Genomic DNA, 22951 nt, shown 5'->3' with positions numbered 1-22951 from the left:
TTAAACAGCGAATCGCCAATTCCGCGGACGGCCAAATCAGCAATTTTTTTTACCTGGGGGAAAAAAAAAAAATAATAATCACTGATCCAGCCAGAAACAAAATATCACTAACACCTCAAAGTGGGGGGGTTTTGCCCCCCCCCCCACACCCCCAACTAAATATACCAACTCCGAGATCGCACTACAGTGGGGAAAAGGGCAAATTCACACTGATGGCCAAGCATTTTTCCCCTAGGATAGCCGATTTGGCCGTTCACATAACTGCCGTTTCACTCTAAGGGTCGATGAAGAGGCATTCGCTGTAATGCCTCTTAGATTAGATAATATAGACCCCAACAAAACACATCACACAGAGGAAGACAGGTTGACCAGCCTCTTTTATCCAATCTCCTTTCTACCAAAGAAGGGGCACAGTCTGCTTAACCAACGGTTGCTTCTTCCCTCACCTGTCTTGTATTACATGTGTTGATTTGCAATGTCCAGATGGGAAAACCCCTTTTATTCCATGCAGTCTAGAATTATCTTCTCACTTGTCTACAATCTTTATATGAAGTTACACTCCCTTAGATCTTCTCCCAAGTTGTTTAACTTGCAAACCGATGCATTTTCTCAGACAGTCATTACTGTGTTTATTTGGGTATATGGAAGTCAGACATGCTTTACTACCAAGTGACACTTCTGTACAGAAGAGCTCCTGTGAGCGAATGTTTCCTGAGCACAGATATTCTGAACCCAGACATGTACATACAGTTAAACCATGCTTATTATTATAATGCTTATAATTATTACAATTAGTCTGCTTAGTTAAGGGCTCAGGACGGGTTCCAAAAAATTTATCCAGATTAATGTTCTCACCAGGTAAAGGGGGGGGGTTAATAAAATAAGTTGCAGACTGCATTTAAATAAGCATCACTGTGAAATATTTGTTAACTGGATAAAAGAAATGGTCCAAACACCCTTCTCAGATATGACCTAGTTCAGAAGTGCAAGTGTAAATGTATCCTGGAGACCCTAGAGAAGTTCTTTCCCCCTGGAACACCAGTGAAAATGGGCTCTTCCAGCTGGACATTCCCAAAGTGTAAGTGATTATAGGTAATACAAGTATACAATAGTTATAAACACGCCCAACCATATAAAATTATAAAAAAGTGTACATACTTATACATATGTACGTGTATGAGTATCATATAAAATGGTCTTTCCAAAGACCCTGGAGCTCTGACAAACGTTAACCAGTAAAATCACCTGACTGCAATTTGCCAATATTTCTGAAAAACAATGCTACTCTGAATATTCTGGTAAGTACACCATCGTTCAGCTAGGCACATTTAATGCAAAGTATTCAACTTGCTTATGCAGGAAGAGCTTTCTAAAATAGGACAGTCCCATCACCACCACCAACTAGGTAGCATCAATAGAAATGTCATTTTTATAGAGCTCTACTGCATTTAGGAGTTTCTCCCACATCCAGAGAGAAACTCACATAATCACTGCATTATTTCCAAGTGTTCTACACACATACTAGATTCCGAGTAATGTGACCAGAACAGTCATCTCAAAACTTTAAATGCTCATGCAGATAAATCTAACCCAATAGTCTCAAAAAAAAGCAAGTAGGCAGTTCTAGGAACACAACAGGCAATTTTTTGAAAAAATAAAGTTAAAATACTATATTTTTGTTTGAATAAATGTAATGCCTTTTTTTTTTTTGCACACACTGCAGCAGCATTAGCAGGATTACAGCATTATTTGACTTATGTCTTATCTGCCTTTTAAAAAGTCACGGTGAGAACATTATTAATGAATATGCAGAATACAAAAGGATTATTCTGCCACAGGCTTATACATCACCTAGATTAAATGATGCATACAGTTTGAAACTAACTAGTTTTGTAATGCAGATTCCTAAAGACTCTAATGTAATTCCACCCCATTATCCCATGTTTTATATGGCTTGTTTCAGTGTTGACAAAAGCTAATTAGAAAAGAGGACACTCATGGGGATGATATGGCTTACTTCAGGATACTCGGAAATCGACCATGATGTCCTCCTCCTCCTCTCAAGACTCTACACAGTAAACTGTTGTTTTTGTACATCAGACGCAGACAAGACATTTGTTTACATTATCCTCCTCAATCCTGCCTCTGTCCTAAATAGTGTACTCCAGATAGGTGCCAATATATACCAAAATACAGACATTTACCATCTACTGGTAAAGCCTGTCACTATTTTAGTAATCCTTCAGATGATTGCTTTCTTGAACTACCTCCTTACATTTAATGTACACGATATACCAGCTGTGGGCCACTTTACTCGTTGCTGCTGCTTCATTTCCAGCGGTGCGTTTTCCTAGGCTTTTGCTTAAAAATAAAATATAGTATAATGAATTACATTAAAATATAATTAAAGTTTTAGAACTTAATCTAAAAGAAAAGGCCCAGATTTGTATCAAACTGGTAGTTAGTTAATGACACCACATTCTGAGCCTGTGGACATAATTAACCTGTTCGCTGACAGGTTCTGTGAAAACTTCACTCCCCTGTCCCCCGGACCACACATACCCCATGACATCCCTACCATCTGTCCTCTACCTTGTACCTCCAAAGAGCAGGTCATGCAAATGCCCTCTCTAAGGCCAGAAACACAACATCTATGGGACCTGATAACATCCCAGTTTGTATCCTACATGGGCTCAAACAAGAATTAGCAACACCACTGGGTACTCTTTTCAATCATAGTCTGGGCACCGGCTTCATTGCAGCTGAATGGAAAATTGCCCTAGTTATCCCCTTGCACAAAGATGGTGCTTCTGTTGACCCCAGGAACTATAGACCAATTAGCCTGACTAGCCTTATCCGCAGGGCCATGGAGCAAATCATCATGAACCTTATCAAAGATGCATGTAATCTCCAAACACTTGACCCTACTCAGTTTGGATTTGTCAAAGGGGGATCATGCATGTTAAACATGGTGAACTTCGAGACAGTCACCAAGGCCCTGAACGAGGGGAAATCTGTGCATACAGCCTACCTAGACTTAGGCAAGGCTTTTGACACAATCCCCCACTCGGGCATCACTTACGTGAAAGTATTCCCTGACAGTCTCATCTCACAATAAAATCAGATTTTAACCTAACTGATCAAAGCTAATTTGTTGGATCATATCTTCTCGGAATCTGGTTAACAGTTTTCTGATCTTGGGACCACCTGTCATACGAGATGAGTACGAACCAATAACCACTCATTAGGGCTTATTTTTACTGTGGTTTCTTGACTTGATGCTCATCTTAAAACCTTTTTTTTTTTTTTTAAATAATCCCCTCACTCCCATCCAATCAATCCAGCCATCTGTAAAATCATCATTTACCAAGACTTCTGTCACTGACCCATTTCTGTCAAGCCCCCCCCCCACCCCCACCCCCCACACACACAAACACACACCTGGTTGATAGCGACGGTGAATCGAATCAGTTCAACTTAAAAAATGTTGGTGGCTTTTCCTCTAGTCAAAATGCCCACGTTTGCTTCCAGATGTCATGCAATAGGACCACCATACGATGTGCTCTACATCTGAGCATCAAATCTGGGAAGATTAATTCTGAAAAATGATCCACACAAATTCTGTACTGCTGCATGAAGTTACATCTTACACAGCTGTACTGCATAACATTTGTTCTTTTCATTCTCTGTCTTCATTCCTGGATATTCCCTTATATAGCCCAATGTGTTGTCCACTCAGATTATTACTGGTATCCTTCCATAAATCAATATTGGTCTGCATACATTTGAAACTTTGTTTTATCCAAAAACCTTCTTCTAAGCAGTTCCACAGAGTATATCCTTATTCCCATCTTTTTCTGTCACTTTCAGGAATTCTTTTATTCCCCCAACTCCCACACACACACACACACACACACACACACACACACACACACACACACACACACACACACACTTTGGTATCTTTTGGTGTTTAGTCTTACCTTGTCCCTGGGTCTCCTCCTTAACCTTTGTACCACATTGTGTGCTGCAACAACATAATCCATTCTTGGTACCTCTTACTCTTGAGAGAATAGCTTTACATTGTGTATTTCTGGGAGCTTACATGCATGGGTAAAGGGAAAAGGCAAAACCAATGAGTGTATACTGCAAGACCACCAGTACATTTGGCATACATTTATATCCTGGGCCATTTTTCAGAGAACATCTACAGTAAGAGAATGCTCACACCACGCAGAACTGATGTCAGATATTGCTGGTGTCAGCCAGGAGTGTCTACTGCAATACTCTCCTCCCTAGAAAAAGCAGATCAGGGATCCATCCCTGCCCCAGCTAGTCTTCTGGATCTTAAGTCTGCTAGTCAAATTCAGGTTGCCTGCTGATAAACACACAGTGTCTTTACCAACAAGTTAGACTCTTTTTCAAGGATTCTAATCCTTGTGTGTGCTCTTTTGGAAAACGAGAAATTCTATTACTTTCTCACTAATAAAGTCACAGTCAAAGCTTAATCTGCATAATTCTACTTGATTGCTACATCATTTTTGTTACTCTCTTTTAAACATATTTAAAATTGGTGGTATCCCACAGTCCCACTGAAATGGGAGAGTTTTACAAGATTAAGGATACAAATTTCAAGCCAATTAGTTATCCAGATTTTTGACCAGCTATATCATCTTGAATAGTTTTTATAAAGATTTTCGAGATCTGCCAGTTGATACGTATAAAGTAATTAAGTTAATTACCATTTATTGAAACTATATTCGCGTTAACTAGTCTGAGACTCGTGACTGTTGATGCCTGCAAGCATTTAAGTCTACAGTTAGATCTGCTGCCATTGCAAGTGATACAACATAGGTGAAATCATATTGAAAGACTGACCACTTAACGCACCCAACAGAAGTTACTGTCATAACAACTGCAAGCTTCCAACATATTAATGCGAAATTACCAGATTCCAAGTTTGCCGTACATTGAGAACATCAACTTATGTGGCTTTTCAAAATCAACTAGTTTGGTGGTTGACTTACTAAACAGGCGCCATTAAAATGCTTAGATGACTGACCGAAATTATATCCCGTTTCAAAACGCACAAACTTTCAAAACTGCCGCTATACAGAAAGCAATTCGTAACCAAAGAATTTGTAGAGTACGCGCACCTCTGGTATTTGAAAAGGAAAAAAATTAAAGACGCCTTAAGCTTAATTCTATCAACTCTCGTCTGAACAAGAAAAAAATTAAAACAAACCAACGGGAAGAAGGTGACATCTACAAAATAATAAAACATGACAACAGAAGGAAATTTATACTGGCAGAACACAGCATCTCCCCAAAAACCTATGCATGCAAAACATATCATACAAATATATAGTAACCTAGGTGGCAACAACATTAGTTTCCTTCCAAGATATTAATATACTTAAAAAAAATTAAAAAAATAAATAAAACATGAAAACCACCACAATTAATACACACATTTATCCATAAGAACGAGTACATACCAACTTACAGATAACTTAAAATTACCAGCATATTCTGAAAAAAAAAACACTTTATAATTCTGTCAGGCAGCCGAAGAGCTCGAGCAGGTCAAATAATTCCTAGATAGAATACATACACACCTGGAAGGCTTCTCTTGCTCGCGCTCCCCTTCTGTCGTTTTAATCCCCACCGATGGCTCCCTTGCTTCGGGATGACCCGAGGGACAGTCCGTACCCCAAGTCTCTTTTGCGCCCCCTGGTGTTTCTGTTGTAGGCATTTTCGCTTTCCTTAGGCCCACATCAGAAAATTGGGTGGATGCTAGTTCAATCCCACTTTTGGTCTCTTCTTCTAGGCAAGTAGGGAAAAGGGCTTCCCGCAGATCAGAGAAATCAGGAACGCGAGACGAGACAAACAGTCTGTCTCCATCTTCTTCATCCTTCTCTGGATCATGGGACATGGTGCAGCAACCTAAATATAGCAATAGAGAAAATTAATGTAAAAAAAAAAAAAAAGTTGAAAGTTCACTCAGTACTTTTAGAATAGACAGGAGTAACACAAAGTAAAGTTTAGACCCACTTTTGCCACTATTTATATTACAATAAAGTTTAGATATACTGTATAACTGAAACCGTATAACTAGACGCTGTTTACAAATTTAACATAAGGAGTCTCAGCTGGAGTATACACCCATGTTGACGATGAAGTAAGTTGGCACCATCACCAGCTGTCTCCATATTTCTCAACCTCTTAGGACAAGAAATCTGGGCAAAGTCAAAAATAATTAAAGGATGGGGAAGCCGAGGTACAAAACAGGGCAGATTTTAAATACTGGTCGTATAACCTTAGAAACAGGTTTTGTATTGGCATACATTTTCTGAAAGTCTGAAACTCAAAATATATGTCATTATTTAGTGACTTCAGTTTTCAGTGATTTGCCATAAAAAAAAAAACAATTTTTAGGAGATGCAGGCCACAATATGAGACAAACATCTGGACAGTTGAGAGGTGCAGACTACTTTTACTATTCATGAATTGTGAGCTATGTACCCTTTACACATAGAAATGAAATAAGACAAAACAGGAAGCCTGGAAAAGCATAATTAATTTGTCAAGATTCCATTTCACCAGAAAAAATACAAAACACGAAACTGTCCAAAGTAGATCGTTTCAACCGATACATTCTTGCAAAATTTATCCTGAGGTTTTTTTTTTTTTTTTTGGCTTTTTTGACTTTCACACTTGCATGATCCACTGTAACTGATCAACTAAATAAACAGATCTGGACGAAAATAAACGAAATCAGCTCTAAAATTTACGTTAAAAGCAAACATTTTAAAAGTGAGATAAAATCTACTTGATGACATCATAAATGAAAGGGGTACAATTAAGGGATCACGTTCTAATATCTAATTTTAGGGCCTCAGCAGTTCAGACTTTATTTTTATTCAATGCCAAGCACCCCGATCTCTTAAATTCTTGACTCAAACATAAAGGCAAGAAAAATACTATGTAAATTACCTGATCGTTAGATTATGAAGAAAAACAAAAGTAAAGAAAATGATAACGCCTCAGACAACAATGAATAAAAATTGGTCGATTGGGGTAAATTAAATCACCTGGTATGGAGCAGGTGAAGTTAGCAACAAGGTTTTAAATTAACCCTCTTCCCAAGAGCCAAACGCCATTTGTTGGGGGTGGAGTTGTCTTTTAAAGCCCAATTATAAAGTAGATTTAAAGCGAGGACTGTAGATTTACATTTTTTCAACTTCAACAAAAAGGTATTTTAAAATTGTTATACGTATGGGTTTGTTAAAATTGATATACTATTTGATATTTATATGGATGATCTTTTGAAAGAAAGCACTAATTCAACAAAAAAAGTTTTGTAGGTTAATGAAAAAAATCAAGAAGTAAAGTTGTTTTGTAGGCGAGTATAAAGATTGAGTGAGACTATAGCTCCCATTTATCACAGATGGTACCACCCTTTGCGCCCCGGGAACATAAGGGCAAAATTGCTAAAAGAATTTGGGTAAAGGGGGTATATTTAAGCCACTGCTAAGCAAGTCCCAAACTCCATACAGCATCGTTTAATATGCAGTATGGCGTTTTAAGATGCAAATCTAGGTGTAGCATAATTATTCTAGATTTTTTTTTAAACCCAAGCTTAACTGCTAGTTTGCACGTCAGAGGGGAGAAAACGATGTATAGGATTAGAGACGTAGCCACACCTCTCATCCTCTAGGCACTGGCCTTTAAAAATCCTAACAGAGTCAAAAATAACACGTTTTTTTCTTTCACAACAGACAGTGGTAGTGAATTTGTGTATAGACTCGGTTTATGTATTAAAAATATGCATCCATAAACAGTTCTACCCATACCTCGGAGGAACGTTCTTCATTTGGCGCGTTAAACACTTCGTGTTCCTCGGACTTCCACATTAAACGTGAGAGGTGCGTTCAGTGTAAGGATTTTTGTTTTTAACGGATATCCCCATGATAAGGAGAACTGAATCCTATTAATTTTATCAAAAGAACATTTTAGAATTTAAAACTCAGCACATTTTAAGTATTCTGAGTTTATGTGCAGTTGTTAGTAAGCTGTTAGTAAGTGTTCCACATTTTGCCTATTTGTTCACCATTATGATAGGTAATGTGTATCCGTTTGGAGATGGTTCATTTAATGCTATGGGTCTGACTTTGAGAAATGTAAATCAGAGGAGAAAAGTTAAACCTGAGCTAATTGGTCCTGAAGGCCAACTCATAGCAGTTGAGAGGTATGGATAATAGCCCATATAAGAACTCGTACTAAAATCATTCTTTGATTCTGTACTTGGAATGTCTTCACATTCATCTTTTGTCTTTCCTAGTAAAGTTCTTAATTGTATATGTATGCATAGCCGGCTTTAGGTACCACCAAACCTTGCGGTCACTGGGGGCCCCAACCACACCAGATTTATCTTATCTTGATATTTTTTTAACATGTCTGTCAAACTAACAAAAGCTAGTGCAGCAATCCTGTATACTTAATAAATGAGATGTGTAATGACTCTTAATTATATCTCCTCTAAAATTCCAAGATATCTCTGGTTATAGTAGCACCCACAGCATAGCCAGCTTTAGATACCTGCAATACCTGTGGCTGCAAGCAAGGGCCTTAATGGGGGCCCTACAAAAGCAGCTGATGAATTATGCTCTCTAACCTGAACAAGGCTATGATATGACTGGTAGAATAAAGCTGACAATGAACTTATAAGCAAGATAAGCAATAGAGAGATCAACAAGTCACAGTGACTGATTTTGAGTGCAATCCTTGTATTTTAAGAAGAGCTAATGCTTCCGATCTACAGGGATGTTTTTTCTTTCAGGGGAGTTTTATAAATATTGGTAGAATTCCAGATACTACAACTCGCCTTCTTTACACAAAAATTCAACACAATTCCAAAAATATTAGGAGAATAAAGGCTCAAAATCAGGAACACATTTTAAATATTACTTTAACACTTTAGATCAACACGCATTTTTTTTGGGGGGGGGGGGGGGATAATGCAAAGTATAAACTACTGATGCCTGGAATTATTGACTGTATTCCTGAATGATTTATTAGCAAATCAAACTTTTTTTTTTATGAAGGATAGAGCAAAATTATGAGCAAAATCAGGGAAAGTCTGAAATTGGGGACAATGACATGTATGTTTTACTCAAGTGACTTACCCCTGATGCTTACTGATGACTGCTAAACAGCAGTCCCTGATTTGGCGTGGCAGTACCAGTGTTACACAAAGTATTGCTGTCTGCTGAAATTAGGGTTGCCACCTTTTCAAATGGGCAAAGTGGGACATTTTTGGTACAAACATCAGATTTCACAGGCCGACACATACCCACGGTCAGTACAAAAGTTAGAACTTAAATTTCTTGCCTAAATAAAAACTTATTCTTGTAGCATTTTAGTTGCTTATTCTGTTTCTTATAACATTTAGGTATTTTAGATACAGAATAACTGTTTTATGCAACTATTACATAAAATATAGGAAATAATTTTGTCCTAAAATCTCAGGACATTTGCCATTTTTACAATTTCTTGTCAGGACACAACTGCCCAAAGAGGGACTGTCCCTCGCAAAGTGGGACAGGTGGTAACCCTGGCTGAAATAAGTACTAAACTAGTACTGCTATGGCTTTTGTGTGTGTTTGTATACAATATCACCGATTTTTATCTCTGGACACACTCATTATTCTTCTGGGTATCGGTGAAAAATGTAGCTAAAAAGTAATTGCATTTCAAAAGTAATGCATAAAATATATCACAGAACCTTGACACTTCAATCTTCAAAGAGTCTAGTGGTCCCCACACTGTATAAATTGATAAAGGGGGCACCCTTAACCATCCTTGACTATGTGAGGACCCCATAAAAGCTGTTGCTGGTTGGGGAAAAACAGAAAAAACATATTAATTTTCTGATTGCGCTCTTTAACCTGAACAGGGCTTGACCCTGTTGGGATAAAGCAGATAATGGCCTCTGCTCTCAACTGCACCCATTCTAATACCAGGTCTGTGTGTCTGTACAAAGGTTACTATAGCTTGTGTAGGGGCAGTGTGTACCATCTAGTAGCAACAAAGTTGAATAAATTACTATAATCGTTATTCTTTTCACTTTCCTCACAATCGCACTTCAGGCATGTACATAGGCAGCTGCCTTTGACAGTTTGGGTTAAGGAGTGAGGAGTCATGCTATGTTTATGTATGTCAGTACTCATTTGAAACGCAGGACACTGGCAATTTGAACATCTGCTTTCATTCCAGTCTCTAGGCAGTGACTGTCTTCTTTTCGGGGGGAGGGGGAGGCAGGCCATAGTCGCAGATTGGACCTATGTATCCAGACAAATGTATTGTTCATTTTTTTGTGAGCTACTATTGTCATCTTTGAATATTAACCCTTGGGCACATCTTGTGTCATCCTTGAAAGAAAAGACTGAAGTTATTTTCTTACTCCTGGCTTTTGTTTAGAACACCATTGGGTTAAAACGTTGTGAAAAATGCTCTCCGATGCACCTCAGAGCACCTATATATGGCTTCTTGGGCCTTGCCTTAGAGTTGTTTCCTAAGTGGTTATTACTATGCTGTCTTGGTCAGGAAGGGTGTGCTAGTTGAACAGCAGCACTGACTTTTCTTAATCCTCATTCTGTTCAAGCCATCATTGGATGAAAAGATTATGTAAAAAGAAAAAAAAATTAAAATGCACTTTAGAGCATATAGACAGCATTTCACCTATGTCCAGACCTATACATAGTTGCTATTTTGTATCATTGTTGTAACTAAAATGCCAGTAACTGAACATCCCTCTGTTAGAAGGGTGAACATAATGTAGTACATAGGCCTGTCATACTGTAACAGCATTGTAGCTAAAGGTTAGTCTGTACATAACTACTTCTAAAAGTTTGCAGCATCAACTAAAAGGCTGCTTTGGAGGGGTGGCAGTGATAGGGTGATACTTTGGGGAGTGCCTAGGGGGCCCTCAAACATGACACTTGCTGGGGGCCCCCCAAATGTTAACACCGGCCCTGTATGTATGCCACTTTATTAAAAAGACAGTTTCAGTATATCAGGAAAAAATTCACAGAACATTAAAAGTTTCTGTTGTCTGTTTCCTTCTTATTAATGTGTCCTTTCAGAATGCAAGTATTTTAACCATACTATGCCAAATGCATGGTACTAACAAATTTCTGTTTTTAAACTATCTTATCACATGTTTACTCTCTCTTGAAGCTTGACTCCCCAGACATCTCCTGAAATTGAGTTATAAACCCTACCCAGCTGTGCAACCTAGTTATCAAAATATAAAAGTAATAACATTTGGTTCGAGAGACAATTTCATTACACTGCACTCATTGCTTGAGGGCTCATTTGTACCTTTTGTTCTTGTATGTCTGAAAATTGGGCATATTTGAGTTGGTCAAATGTCCCCTCCTTACTCTTGAATATAGACAGCTATGCTGTTACCAAGACATGGTTTAAATCCACAGAAAGTACTCTGGCATTACAAGGCTGCAATGCCTTCCACACATTTAAACCATCAGCTGCACAGACTGAGACAAAAGGTGGAGGAGTCTCCATCTATATTGGTAACACTTGTTAAACAGGACAATGCCCTGGAATTTATCCATATGCAAATCACCATAGATGGTCACATAGGTTATTCTAGCAAGCCATGGGTCATCCTTGATGTCTCTAGAATCACACAGCTGGTATGTAGACCTACTGGAATGGTCACCATTATCCCAAATACACTATTAATGGGAGATTTTCTATACCCCTATATAGAATGGGAAACCAACTACCTGATGCTTGTATGCACAGTAATTCCTGGACTAACACAAATACCTGTGATGAGAGAATGCATGCATCCACCACAGGTTCAAGCATAATGGACCTGGTACTCATCAATATGGGAGAGTTCTGCACTGCCTGACCTCCTCATTAATGTGATCAGACCACAAAGCTGTCTCCTTCAAAATAAAAATTAATTTAGTCTCAACACCAAGCCCTGTAACAGTTAGGAAGTATTCCAAAGCAAACTACATCCTATTAAGCTATAATTTGTCAAAATTCAAAGACCCGCCCAACCCTGAGTTCAGAAACCTATGTGGAATTATTCTCAGAGACCCTGTACAAGTATATAAATGGCTGTGTAGACTGCTGTACCTACTAGAAGTTAGTCAAAAAACAAACCACACTTGTGCATTCCTAACCTTAATAGAGTATATAACTAAAGTGAAAAAAAGTCATGGCTAATATAAACAGCAACTCCCAAAATGGGAGGAGCTCTCTGATTAAACAAAACAGGAAACTAAGATGACTAAAGTCCAGCAAAGCCAATTACAAAGTCAAAATAGTCTTGCAGGCAAAAGACAACAGTAAGACCGTCTACATTTGTCCGAAACCTCAAAGGCAACACACAGTATGTTGAACTGGTCGTCAATGGTACTACCTTTACTGAGCAGAATGACAGTGAGTTTGCTGGCTAACCAACTTTGTGGTCTACCTCCTCCCCCCATGAAATGCCTACTAGCATAACTCCTCCCAACTATTAACAGGGAGCAGGTACTGGGGGTGCTCACTAAGGCCAAAAACACAGCCTTGATGAGCCCCAACAGTGTTCTGGAATACCTCCTAAATAGATTGAAACATGACCGATCAGGACCACTTGAGTCACTTTTCAACTATATCTTTAAAATAAATGGGCTTTGTACCTTGAGAATGGAGGACTGCAAGAGTTATGCCACTTCAAAAGGGTGGACCATCAACCAACCCAAATATATACCTATCAGTCTGACTAGTCTAATATGCAAAACCATGGAACAAATCATCATGGAAATAATCAGCAAAGACATGGTCAGCCTTCATACACTGGACCCAAATTAGTTTGCCTTTAAGGGAAGGTCATGCCTACTAAACCTGGTTGACTTTGAGAAGCTCACCAAGGCAATGGGTGAATGGAAGAAGGTGCATACCTGGACCTAGCTAAAGCATTTGATACAATACTCCACTGTGATATAGTTGACAAACTCGGCAAAGTGGGAATAAACCCCCACATAACTTAACTCACTGGATTGTCACCTGGCTCACAGACAAGGATGCAGGAAGTCAGGATTGGTGAAATCACCTCCACCAAGACACCAGTCACTAGTGGAGTAAATCAGATCTCCATACTAAGACAGATCCTATTTGGAATCTGTTTTGGAGGTAAAGGTTAATGTCATGGGCCTTTGGCTGACCCAGGTTTGCAGATGACTTCAATCTGGGAGCTATCAGAGTCCCCATGACACACACATCTTACAAATGAGAGTCTAACACAGAAAATGATTGTTGCCAAAGTCACAGAATTAACCTCCATGTCAAAAAATGGATTATAGTGCCTTTTAAAGAAAACTGCTATCCAGGCTAATTACTCCATTGATCAGACACCCCTAACAGTTGACCTGGAAGTCTAGAATCTAGGAACATATATAGGTAATCTGGCCTGTGACCAACATGTGGCCAAGGTAGTAAGAAAATCCTTCTGTCACCCAACTTGTAAGGGCATGGCATCTAGTTCTAGGGAAGTCAGTGCCACTTTATTCAGCCCTTGTCAGACCCATCATTGAGTATGTTCCCTTTGGCATGTACCTGAACAGAAGTGTGCAAAAGTTGGAATGTCCACTAATGTTCCTTACCAGAAGAATCCATGCTATAAACACACTGTCCTATACAGATTGCCTTAAAGTCCTGTCTCTATACTCTCTCCTACAGGTTACTGAGAGTCTATCTATGCCTGGCATACAAGATATTAACTTATCCAGTTCGATAGACCTTTTGAACATCTACAAAATTAACAGCATCAGAATGACTAGATCCAAGAATTTAAATTTTGCTTGTGACACAAGACGTTGGCAAGACAAATGTGTCTAGTAAGCCCACTCTGTAGGACATATCCATGTGAAACAGAGTCCAACCCTAGCCCTATGTAAGCATAACATAGACCAATGGATGGGGAGCATATCTAAACAATCCTACTTTGATTTGTGATTTATTGATCTTTACTGTTAAGTGTGACTGCGAGTGATAGTAAGCAGAAGCTACTAAATGTCTTGGATGTAAAGGAATTACAGCTTTTGTCTGGCTTGTAGACCTTGTAGGGTCAGAACAACTTTACTGTACTTTAGTTGTATATTGCTGGTGTAATTTTTTTGTTATAGAAGTTGATTTAAGTTCTCATTTAATTCTGTTACTGATTTTGATTATTCTTTTCTTTTACAATATTTTAATTTGAAGCTGAATATGGATTCCTTAAAGGAGTATGAAATTAATTTGCTAATGCACAAATATCTTGTACAATGTAATATGCTATGTATATATAAAAGTTACAGCTGATGACACTGATCTGTGTTCCTTGTGTCAAAAGTTGGATGATTTGCTTACCATTGTTGGAAGTAAATCTAGACTTGATGATTGCACTTGTGCAATTGGCATGGTTTGGACAACTGTTGTATCATGTATTAATGACTGGACTGATGAAATATTAGGCATAGAACAAATGGAACACATTTAGGAAATGATGCAGCTGTTGTCTGGAAAAAATCATTCAACCCCTATGAAACAAGACAATGCCCCGACAACTTCGGAATTCTGGATGCAAGTATTCATCAGTCTGAGGATCCAGTTTGTTTAGAGGGGAAAAAAAGAAAGGAAGTTTGCAACACAAGGAAGAAAAAGAAACTTGATTAATAACTGTAACTGATTTTATAGGTTATCAGCTTACAGAAAGACGACAGTTTTCCAACAGAAGGTAGAGAAAAGAGGCAAGGGGCAGGTGAAAAGGAAAAAATCAAGTGAATGTGGAAGGACTGAAGAACATTACTGTAAGAAAATAGAGAAAGATGTCCTACATGGCTCAAGCTGTGGCTTTACAATACCAGCTGTATGAGAATTTAATACACTGAAAACAGTGGGATTAACAACACTAATGGTGATTATCCTTTGTAACAATTGATGGAGCAGATATTACTGTATTAGAAGCTGAAGATTCTTCAGAGCTGGCTAGCAAAGACATTCTTGTAATTAGATTCAATTATTAGCAGAACTGATACTTGTATTTGCAGAGAAAATAATGAACATTGAATAGTGTTATGCTTGCCAGGAGCAAAAATATAAGATGTGAAAACCCTTGGAACGCCTTCATGTAAGGAATTACAGATCCGTTTTTATTCATGTTAGTACAAATGATGTTACCCACAAGGATTCTCTGACTGTTGGGGAATTAATGGCCCTCTTGGATATATTGTACTGGTGTTAGGATGTACTTTTCACAAATCTAGAAAGGATATTCAGGTCACTGTGAATGAAAATTATTTTTGGGGTAAATAACTACATGGAAAAAAAATGTCCTGATTTAAAAAAATGGAAATGTGTAGAGCATCCAAGCCTAGTGTTGGGTACACTTGTTCAGACAGGATGGTGTGCATTTGTCAAGATCAGTCAATTTTTTACAGCAAATATTTTGCAATATTTGACATACTAGGCAGGATTTTTGCCAGGTCGAAAATTTAACAGTTCACAGATGGCAACATTTGATGCATCTCTGGTTGTTAATGCTAGGAGCATTAAATTTTTTTTTTATTGGGAATGGACAACTTCAGTCTTGTGGGAATGTAATTTGTGAAACATGGCTAAAGAACAATGACTGGAAACCAGTAAAACTAAACCTAGTGTTGATTTGGCCATTATTTGGTTAATGTTTAATTGATTTCAGGGTACTCATGTAATTCAGTGTGAATTTACTATTTAAATGCTGTTTTTAGTATTTATTGACTCTGAAGAAGCCTGGTGGTGGGTGAAAGGACTTAATCAATGGTGGATTTTGCAATAAAGCTGATTCTCTCCTGGCACGGACTGGTAGTTTTACTGGTGTTTTGTTTTACTAATGACTGGAAACAAGTTGTCTGGGTATAAATGTTTACTGTAACAGACATTCTAACAAAAAAATCAGGTGGAGGTGTGATAAGGATTAAAGACTATTATGAGACCTGTGATTATTACATGTTCAATAACACCAAAACTATATATTGACTGATACTGTGACAATAAATACAACCCTGGAACATATAACAATTGGAGTGTATAGACCACCAAAGTAATGTGCAGATGACCTAGAGGAATGTATATATTTCTTACATGAAACACAGGCAGGAAGAATATTGGCTGGGGACTTAACTTTACCCGAAACAGACTGGAATAATATTGATTCAACAATGTTAGTAAGGAAATTATTCACAATGTGTTCAGGAACAATTGCTTTAGACTGAAAAAAAATAACTGGATAGAACATACTCAACACTGTATTCCTAAAGAAATGACTTGTTGATGTGCAGTTATCATGGGGTTAAAAGGTTAATTTGTTGCAACATAATTCTGCCAAACTGAAATCTAAACCAATGCACAGAAGGTTAATTGGATTATATGGAAGCAGCAAAACAGTCACTATATAAAACTAACTGGATTGAGAGGTTTTCAGTGGAAAAACTGCAGACAATGTGTAAAAGTTTTGAAAAATTATTTTGAGTGCAAAAAAAAAAAACAAAAATGTTTAACATCAGGATCTAGACATCAGGGTGATATTCCCATAAAAATAAGATACCCGTTTAAGGTGAGAGACAAATACAAGAAATGGAAGAGATGTCAAACTGAAAAGCTGGGCAAACAGACTAAGCATAGTGTGAGACAAGATCAAGAAAAATTTGAAGAATTTATATAAAGATATTCAGCACAATAGGAAACATTTTTATACATATAAGATGCAGGAGTAGTAAAGACAAATTGATAAAACTGTGCGCAGATTCTAAAATGTATTCTCGGGTAACAGATTATATAGATTTAAAAAATCTTATGCAAAACAGTTTGGTTCAACAAAAGAGCTAATACGTTGTCCTAGTGACATCCAGATAACCCCAGATACTGGAACATATTGAAAAAGAACTACACAAACTGGAAAACTGGATCCAAACAGAGTACAGGGAGGAGATGGAATTGGTAACAATGACCTGAGAACACTTTGCGGTACCGTTGGATCTATTAATTCACTAGGTCATATAAATATGGGGATATTCCTCAAGATTGGAGAAGTGCACTTATTAAACCGGTATTCAAGGGAAAGGGAGTATTACAAACCCATAGTTATATAGACCCTTGAGTCTACTTTTATGTTGTGGAAAAATAATGGAGAAGGTAGTAATGGCTTCAGAACTAGATATGTTGGGACTAGAAACCATATATCAGCATGCATATGTTGAAAACGGATCTTTTGCTACCTGTAACATGTTCTACAACAATATAATAGCTATGATTGAAAAATTGTGCTATGATGTAATTTATATAGATTTAACTTCATTTGACAGGGTCCTGCATAACACTGATCAATAAATTGGAACTAGGTATCTATTTACTCTTAAGATGGACAGCTACATGGCTTATAAATAGGACATGGAAAGTATCCTACAGCCACTGGATGGGTGAAATCCTTGGTTAGTCAGGGTGTCCCACAGGGCTCTGTCCTAGGCCCTTACTACTTTAGATTATATCTTTCAGACTTGACTTTTTCATCTGAGGTGTTGTATTGTCTATATGCAGATGACCTGAAATTGGGTAAACTAATTACATGCATTACAGATAAGGCATGTCTGCGAAATAACTTTACTAAATTAACAATTTGGGCACAGGAGATTAATATGTTGATAAATATTCACCTTTCAATTTAGTTTTGGATGCATTTAATACAGTACACAGTGATTGAAAAGAGAAGTTATGTACTTGCCATAATGTTCCATGTTTGTAGTCCATCTCGCCTACATTCTTGCTGGATGGGTTCGGAGCCAATATTTGGCTCTGACTCTGCCGATACTAAAGCTTTTACTGGCTCGAGGATAACCCCTATGCCATGGTGCCTCACGGAAATTCCCCAGATCTTATTTGCAAGAAAGTAATAAGTACCTATCTGGTATGAAATATCAGAACTGTATAGATACAGCCAAAACATTTTGTAATATAATCCATGCCAGGTGGACAACAATTGAAAACCAGGTCAGACAACACCAGTATAGTCCACCTGACAGCACCAGTATAGTCCACCAGATCCTCCAGGAACAGGAAGGGGGTTGGAGGGAGGAACGCAAGAATGTAGGCGAGATGGGTACAAACATGGAATGTTATGGTAAGTACATAACTTCTTTATGTAGTTCTATCTTGCCGTAATTCTTGCTGGATGGGACAGCGTCCCTAGCATCTATATCCTGGGTGGCTCAAGTGAAGAGAGACTTCAGCACAGTGGACCCAAGGGAAGACCTGTCCCGGGAGGCCAAATCCAATTTGTAATGAGTGACAAAGTATGTGATCTTGCCCAAGTAGCTGCTGCGCAAATAGTATTATTGGGAGCCTAGATCTAAAGGCACATGAAGTAGATACAGCTCTAGTAGAATGGCTTTTGACTTTGATGGGGTAAGTGTTTGCTAGCAGTTTGATAAGCAAAGGAAATGCAATCCGGAATCCATTTTGAAAGAGTAACCTTGGAAATGGGCAAGCCCTTATTATTAAAGGAAAAATAATTGATCTGATTTTCTGAATTCTTTAGTCCTGTGTAAATAAAATCTGATAATTTTGTGAATGTCTAACTGGTGTAGTCTATACTCAGATTTATTAGAGTGGTTTGGAAAAAAAACGCTGGTAGCTCTATTCAGATTGTGCTCTGAATATACCTTGGAAAGAAAGGAAGGGTTTGTCCTGAGTGACTTTGTGAAAAATTAATGTAAGGAGGTCTAATAGTAAGAGCTTGCAGTTCTAAGACTCTCCTAGCAGATCTTATGGCTACTAAGAATAGTGTTTTCCATGACAATTTCAGGTCTGATGGACAGGGCTCAAAGGGTGCAGACATTAAAGATGAGAGGACTAAGTTTAAGTCCCAGGGGTTCTAATGGCTGTTTGGAGGCCTGAAAAGAACTCCTTTTAAGAAGGTTTTGCACAAGGAGTGTGACATGATTGGATTTCCCATGAAGCCAAAATGGAAATTGGAAATGGCAGCTAACTGAACTGCAGCGGCTGCAGCTCCTTCATGGAAAAGTTGACGCTAGGATAGATTCTATAGGAGCCATATATGGATCTAAGCCTTGATTCATAGCCCAAATAGAAAGCCTTTTCCATTTGCTGGAGTATAGTTTGAGTGGAAGGTTTATGGGATGAGATTAGAATGTGTTTGACAGAAGGAGATAGGGGAATACACCTGGCTATTTGTAGAACTGGAGCAGCCATGCTGTCAATTTGAGGGTGTGGATGGTGGGATGGAACTGCCCCAATTCCAGAGGTCTGGAGATGGGTCCAGAATCCATGGTTCCTCCAAACGATGGAGCCACAGGAAGGGAAAACCATACTTGTCGAGGCCAGTAAGGAGCAATGAGGATCAGGAACTCCAACTGTTTCACTTTGTGTTACCTTTGGGATGAGAAGAAAAGGTGGAAAGGCATAAAGTCCCAGGGACCAATCGTGGACTAGAGCATCCCTGGGTGACATCCCTGGATGGGGAATGAGAGCAAAGTAGCTGCTGCATTTGGTGTTCGGGTGAGTGGTGAATAGGTCGCAGCAAGGCTGGCCCCATCTGTGAAAGATCTCTTTTGCAACTTCTGTATTCAGGGACCACTCATGAGACATCAGAATTGCTTGGCTGAGTTTTGCTATTATGTTGGATTCCCCCAGGATGTGCATTGCTACCAGGAGCCTTTGTGCCCATCTCCCATTTCCAAAATCTTAAGGCCTCTTGGCAAAGCAGGTAAGATTTGGTTCCCCCTTGCTTATTTACAACACGACAGACCTGTTTGAATCGCAATTGTCTCTGTGGGAAGGGAGCTGTGAAGTGCTTGCAACGCATACAGCACCGCTCCCATCACCAGAACATTGATGTGCAAGTGGTTATGTTCTGCCAAGTACCTTGGATTGTCATTCCCAGATAATGCCCCCCCCCCCACACACCCTATCTGGGAAGCATCCGTGTTCAAAACTGCTCTCTCTTGGGGAGGAACAAGTGGACGACCTAGAAGTTCTGTGTGCAACCACCATGTCAGATCCTTCTTGCAGGTGTTTGTTATAAAAATCTGAGACAATGGAAGGTCTTGCATCGACCATTGGGCAAATAGCCACTGAAGTATCCTCATGTGTAGACTAGCTAGAGGAACTAATGGGATGGATGAAGCCATAGTCCCTAGGACTTTAAGGACTACCCTGGCCTGAATTTTGTTTAGCAAGGATCTGACTACTTTGTAGAGACTACTTTCTGGTGTTGGTCTTGCTGACATGGTGGTTGTTTATTTCTAAGCCTAAGAATACAATGTGCTGCAAAGGAGATGAGGCTGACTTTTTTTAGGTTGACACTGATGCCTAGACTGGTGCACAAGGATAGTCTCGTCACTGATTCTGGCGAGTTGATGCTTGGTGGTGGCAGTGAGGAGCCAGTCTAGGTACAGAAACACCTGGAATCCTTGACGTCTCAGGTGAGCAGTAACCACTGCCATGCATTTGGTGAACACTCTGGGTGGCTGTAATGAGACCAAAGGGCAGTGTTCTGAACTGAATGGCTCCCAGCTGGAAGTGTCTCCTGGAGCATCTGTCCATTTTGATGTGGTAGTATGCGTCCTGGAGATCGATTGAGCACATCCAATTGCCTTTCCTGATGAAGGCAAATATCGACTGCAGAGTGATCATTTGGAACTTCGATTTCTTTACGGACTTGTTGAGCCTGCTGAGATCTAGAATTGATCTCCAGTTCCCCCCTGTCTTTTTCTGAACTAAACAGAATCCAGAGTAAGTTCCAGATCCTACTTGCTCTGCAGGGACTTTGGATGACTTTTTTTTTTTTCTCAGCAATGAGATGACCTCTGATGTTGCACGGTCTAGTTTGAATGGGTGGTACGTCTGGTAGAGACTCATTTGCTGGGGGTTCTGATGCACAGGAGATCAGATAACCTCTGGATATTATGGTGTGTACCCAATGATCTTAGCGAAATGGTTAGCCAGGCACTTGGGGGTAGTCTATTGTTGTACTTGACTGCCTCCAGAGACGGGCGATGGAAGGAACGATTAGAGAAGGTTTCTCTCTCCTTGATGTTGCGGACTTCCTCTGCCGTGAAGGTGGCATCTTCCATTATATCCTCCCCCTCTCTGCCTCTAGGGGAGGGTTGACCTTGTGCCTGAGGGAAACCTTTTTAAGATTTACAGAACCACTGTCTTTCACCTGGGGTCCAAAAAGAGATTAACCATCAAAGGGGAAGTTGGTGAAGGAAGACTTGAAGGAATCTGTGAAATTACAAAGACTCATCCAAGAATGTCTCCGGAGGGATATTCCTGCTGTGGCTGCTCAATATCAGCCTCATGGAGGAGTTGGCTATGGATGTAAGGCTGGAGAGCTGCTCAGAAATCTTATCCATGGAACCTGAAGCTACTGAACCCTAGAAGGCATCTCCTAACTCCTTCAGGAGATCCCTCTGAAGATGAGTAAAACAGGTAGGGTAATTCAATCTTAATGTAAATGCTGCTGAAGAAAATATGCTTCCCATACCTATCAATCATCCTGGACTCCTTGTTAGGAGGATGGCTATTGGAAGATGTCTCTATCATCTTGGTGGCCATTGCTACCACCATAGCATCAACAGGAACTCCTTTACTAAGGAAAGTCTTATCCTCGGGTGGTGTCATGAATTTATTTGGTCTCCTCTGGACAGGCTCCACCGAGTCTGGGGAGGTCCAGGCTTTCCATGATATGACACCCCCCTGAGTTGGTCATAAGGCAGCGTCACCCAGGACGTGGAAGGTCAGGAACAAAAGGCCTCAAGATACTGATTCATCCTCAGTAGGGTTGGAGGTCTTCCAATCACCCTTCTAAGGATTTCTTAGAGATCTTCAGAAAAGGAGACTTCCTCCGAGAGGGATCTAGAGGACCCTTCTGATTCCGCTAAATCAGTGTCAGAAGTGACAAACTCAGGTGTGTCAACATGCTTCCTTGTACACAGTCTCTTCCGAGGGAGCTCTCCAGTGGGATAATCTGGGGAGGTCTCTGAAGAGGGGGCACCTGTAATGGGGGCTGCTTGGGCCTCTGGTTCCCTATGCTGTGGGGGGTGGCAGGGGGAAGAGGTTGCTGCCTGCTGCTGATGGGACACAGGTTCCAAAGGTATGGCTTTAGCAGAAGACAAAGCCTTTCCTCCCTGCTCTGAAGAAGACCTCTGCTCCAAGGGGGACAGATGGTCAGCGCCTAGCAAGGGGGAACAGCTCCAAAGCAGAAGTGGGAGTAAAGCTGAGCCAAGGCACTGAGAGGGAGGGTCAGTTCCAAAGAGAAGCCAAGGTGACTGTCCCCCTAGGAGTTGACTGAAGAGCATTGGCTCCCAGATCCCTTGGCTCCAGACTGAGCTACCAAGGATAGAGTAATCTGTTCCGAGGAAGCGGGTTGAGTCCCCAGAACAGACTGGTCTAAGACAGAAGAACCTGAAGTAATGGGTTCTGAGAGCAAAGCAGTCTTGAGGAGGAATAGTGGCAGGTAAGGGGGTCTGCTCCGAAGCCTTTAGGTCTAGAGGGACCAATTTTCTTGCCAGAGCTGGATCTGAAAGCAACCTCTTCACCTGCACGATGTCCTCATCTGATAGTCCTGGAGGATCTGGTGGAGACAGGAGATGATCTCTCAAAAATAGGAGATGTCAAGGTGAGTGACGCATCAATATCCGGTAAAAATTTTCTGTACCGAAGGTTGCCTCTGCACCGATATGGAAGAAGTAAGAAATCTGTGGCTCTGACGCTTTGGTCTTTTTTGACTGCTCTGAAGCTGGGGCCAAAGATTTTCTCTTTGAAGACTAGGAGCTGCCTGACAGAGTTCCAACTGTTCTGGAAGGAATTAGTCACAAGACCCCTATCAATA

At 39.8% G+C, this 22951-nt stretch overlaps 1 protein-coding gene and 1 long non-coding RNA gene across 2 annotated transcripts in view; one reads left to right on the top strand and one right to left on the bottom strand.

Moving 5' to 3' along the window:
* LOC122810766 overlaps positions 1 to 7252 on the bottom strand; it is a 427664-nt gene extending 420412 nt beyond the window's left edge. Inside the window, exons 1-2 of the mRNA XM_044082326.1 lie at positions 6997 to 7252; positions 5619 to 5946 (exon numbers count right to left, since the gene is read on the bottom strand). Coding sequence (XP_043938261.1) covers positions 5619 to 5935 — 317 coding nt within the window. The 5' untranslated portion in view covers positions 5936 to 5946; positions 6997 to 7252. The remainder of the gene's footprint in view (positions 1 to 5618; positions 5947 to 6996) is intronic.
* Positions 7253 to 7329: 77 nt separating this feature from the next.
* The window catches only part of LOC122812227, a 28126-nt gene continuing 12504 nt past the window's right edge, over positions 7330 to 22951 (top strand). The window contains exon 1 of the long non-coding RNA XR_006366372.1: positions 7330 to 7928. This is a non-coding gene — a long non-coding RNA (uncharacterized LOC122812227). The remainder of the gene's footprint in view (positions 7929 to 22951) is intronic.

The sequence above is a fragment of the Protopterus annectens genome, chromosome 9.part0 (assembly GCF_019279795.1).
Source record: "Protopterus annectens isolate FY-2018-M chromosome 9.part0, PAN1.0, whole genome shotgun sequence".
NCBI classification, from domain to species: Eukaryota; Metazoa; Chordata; order Ceratodontiformes; family Protopteridae; genus Protopterus; species Protopterus annectens.
Note: the sequence above shows the minus strand (reverse complement) of the source record. Positions and strands in the feature narration are given on the sequence as shown.